Source organism: Ceratina calcarata, unplaced genomic scaffold, assembly GCF_001652005.2.
Source record: "Ceratina calcarata isolate Rehan_Ccalc_2016 unplaced genomic scaffold, ASM165200v1 scaffold1412, whole genome shotgun sequence".
Classification (NCBI taxonomy): domain Eukaryota; kingdom Metazoa; phylum Arthropoda; class Insecta; order Hymenoptera; family Apidae; genus Ceratina; species Ceratina calcarata.
Window position 1 is genome coordinate 10,358 of NW_017135252.1, and position 1,318 is coordinate 11,675.

At 33.6% G+C, this 1,318-nt stretch overlaps 1 protein-coding gene across 1 annotated transcript in view; it reads left to right on the plus strand.

Annotated features, from left to right (window-relative positions):
• LOC108630353 (aminopeptidase N-like) overlaps window positions 1-1,318 on the plus strand; it is a gene marked incomplete at both ends in the record, with an annotated part of 14,172 nt that overhangs the window by 10,264 nt on the left and 2,590 nt on the right. The window contains 2 exons of the mRNA XM_018033627.2: window positions 362-639; window positions 853-908. Coding sequence (XP_017889116.2) covers window positions 362-639; window positions 853-908 — 334 coding nt within the window. The remainder of the gene's footprint in view (window positions 1-361; window positions 640-852; window positions 909-1,318) is intronic.

Below are 1,318 nucleotides of genomic sequence, written 5' to 3' on the forward strand. Positions count from 1 at the left end.
AATATATAATTTAATGTTTAAAATGTTAATATTTGCTATTGTGCAATGAAGTACAAATATTTTATAATCTAATGCTTTGTAAATTTATTTTCCAAAACGGGTGGATGCAGACGACATTCGATTGTAATGCGCATGTGTCATTAGACAAGGACAGATAGTGCCACAAATTTGTTCTCTCTTTCTAGAATAGCAATAGGTTTTGGCCTGGCTCCCCTTCTCTATTTATATTATCTCTGGATGGTGATCCATGCATAAAATAAATCAACAAAAACACTGCTAACAACTTCATAGAAAAAAATCGGTATTTTCGAAGGGCAGAAAATAACAGATATAATTAACGAAATTTTGTATTCTGTGTCAGGTTACTACCGCGTGAACTATGATGTAGAAAATTGGGAACTGTTGATAAAAGAGTTGAACAAGGGGAACGAGACCAAAATACACGTGCTGAATCGTGCACAGATGATTGACGACGCGTTCAACTTAGCTCGTGTTAACAGTTTGAATTACACAGTTGCTTTGAACTTGGCCCTTTACTTAACGCACGAGGTCGATTACATGCCCTGGCAACCGGCGTTCAGGCACTTGAGCTTCCTGAAGAACTTGTTACGCAACTCCGAAAAATATCACACTTTCACGGTAAGAACTGCAATTACAAAATCGAAGATGCAAAATGGCATTTAATTCGTTTCTTCGATAAACGCAAAGCCTTCGCGAGAGTGACTCGTCATTAGATTGCGGCTGTTCATACACTTCTGGGAATTTTGAATAATTTAAAGTAATACAGTATGCAGTAAAATATAAGGAAATATAATATATTCGACGTAAAATACAAAATTATAATATTTAAAGGAAAAAATAAATGTTTATATGCATTTCGATTCTGTACTTCTACTTATAAAAAACAGGTATATGCGAGAACATCCGCAATCTACTTGTTATACAGGTTTATTGTTGAACTGGAAGGGTCTGGTTTAAGGTGGTAGATAAATAGTCAAGTAAAACCATTGTAATTATGATTCTTATCCATTTTATAACGTTTATGTTACTAAATGGACCGTTTATTTTGAAAGTGGTGTAAGTCCATTTTTGAGAAAAATGAGATATCACGTAATTCATGCTAAATTAAGCATAAAAATGACTTACACCACTTTCAAAATAAACGGTCCAAATATCAGCATGCTCTGATTATGATTTAACTTTCGCCTTTCCAAAGAGGTTGTTGATCCAGAAATATTTTTATATTATCAGGACGAAAGATCCGTAACACCATATTTTTAACTAATTTAATGGTTAACATTGACATTCTGTCTAATTG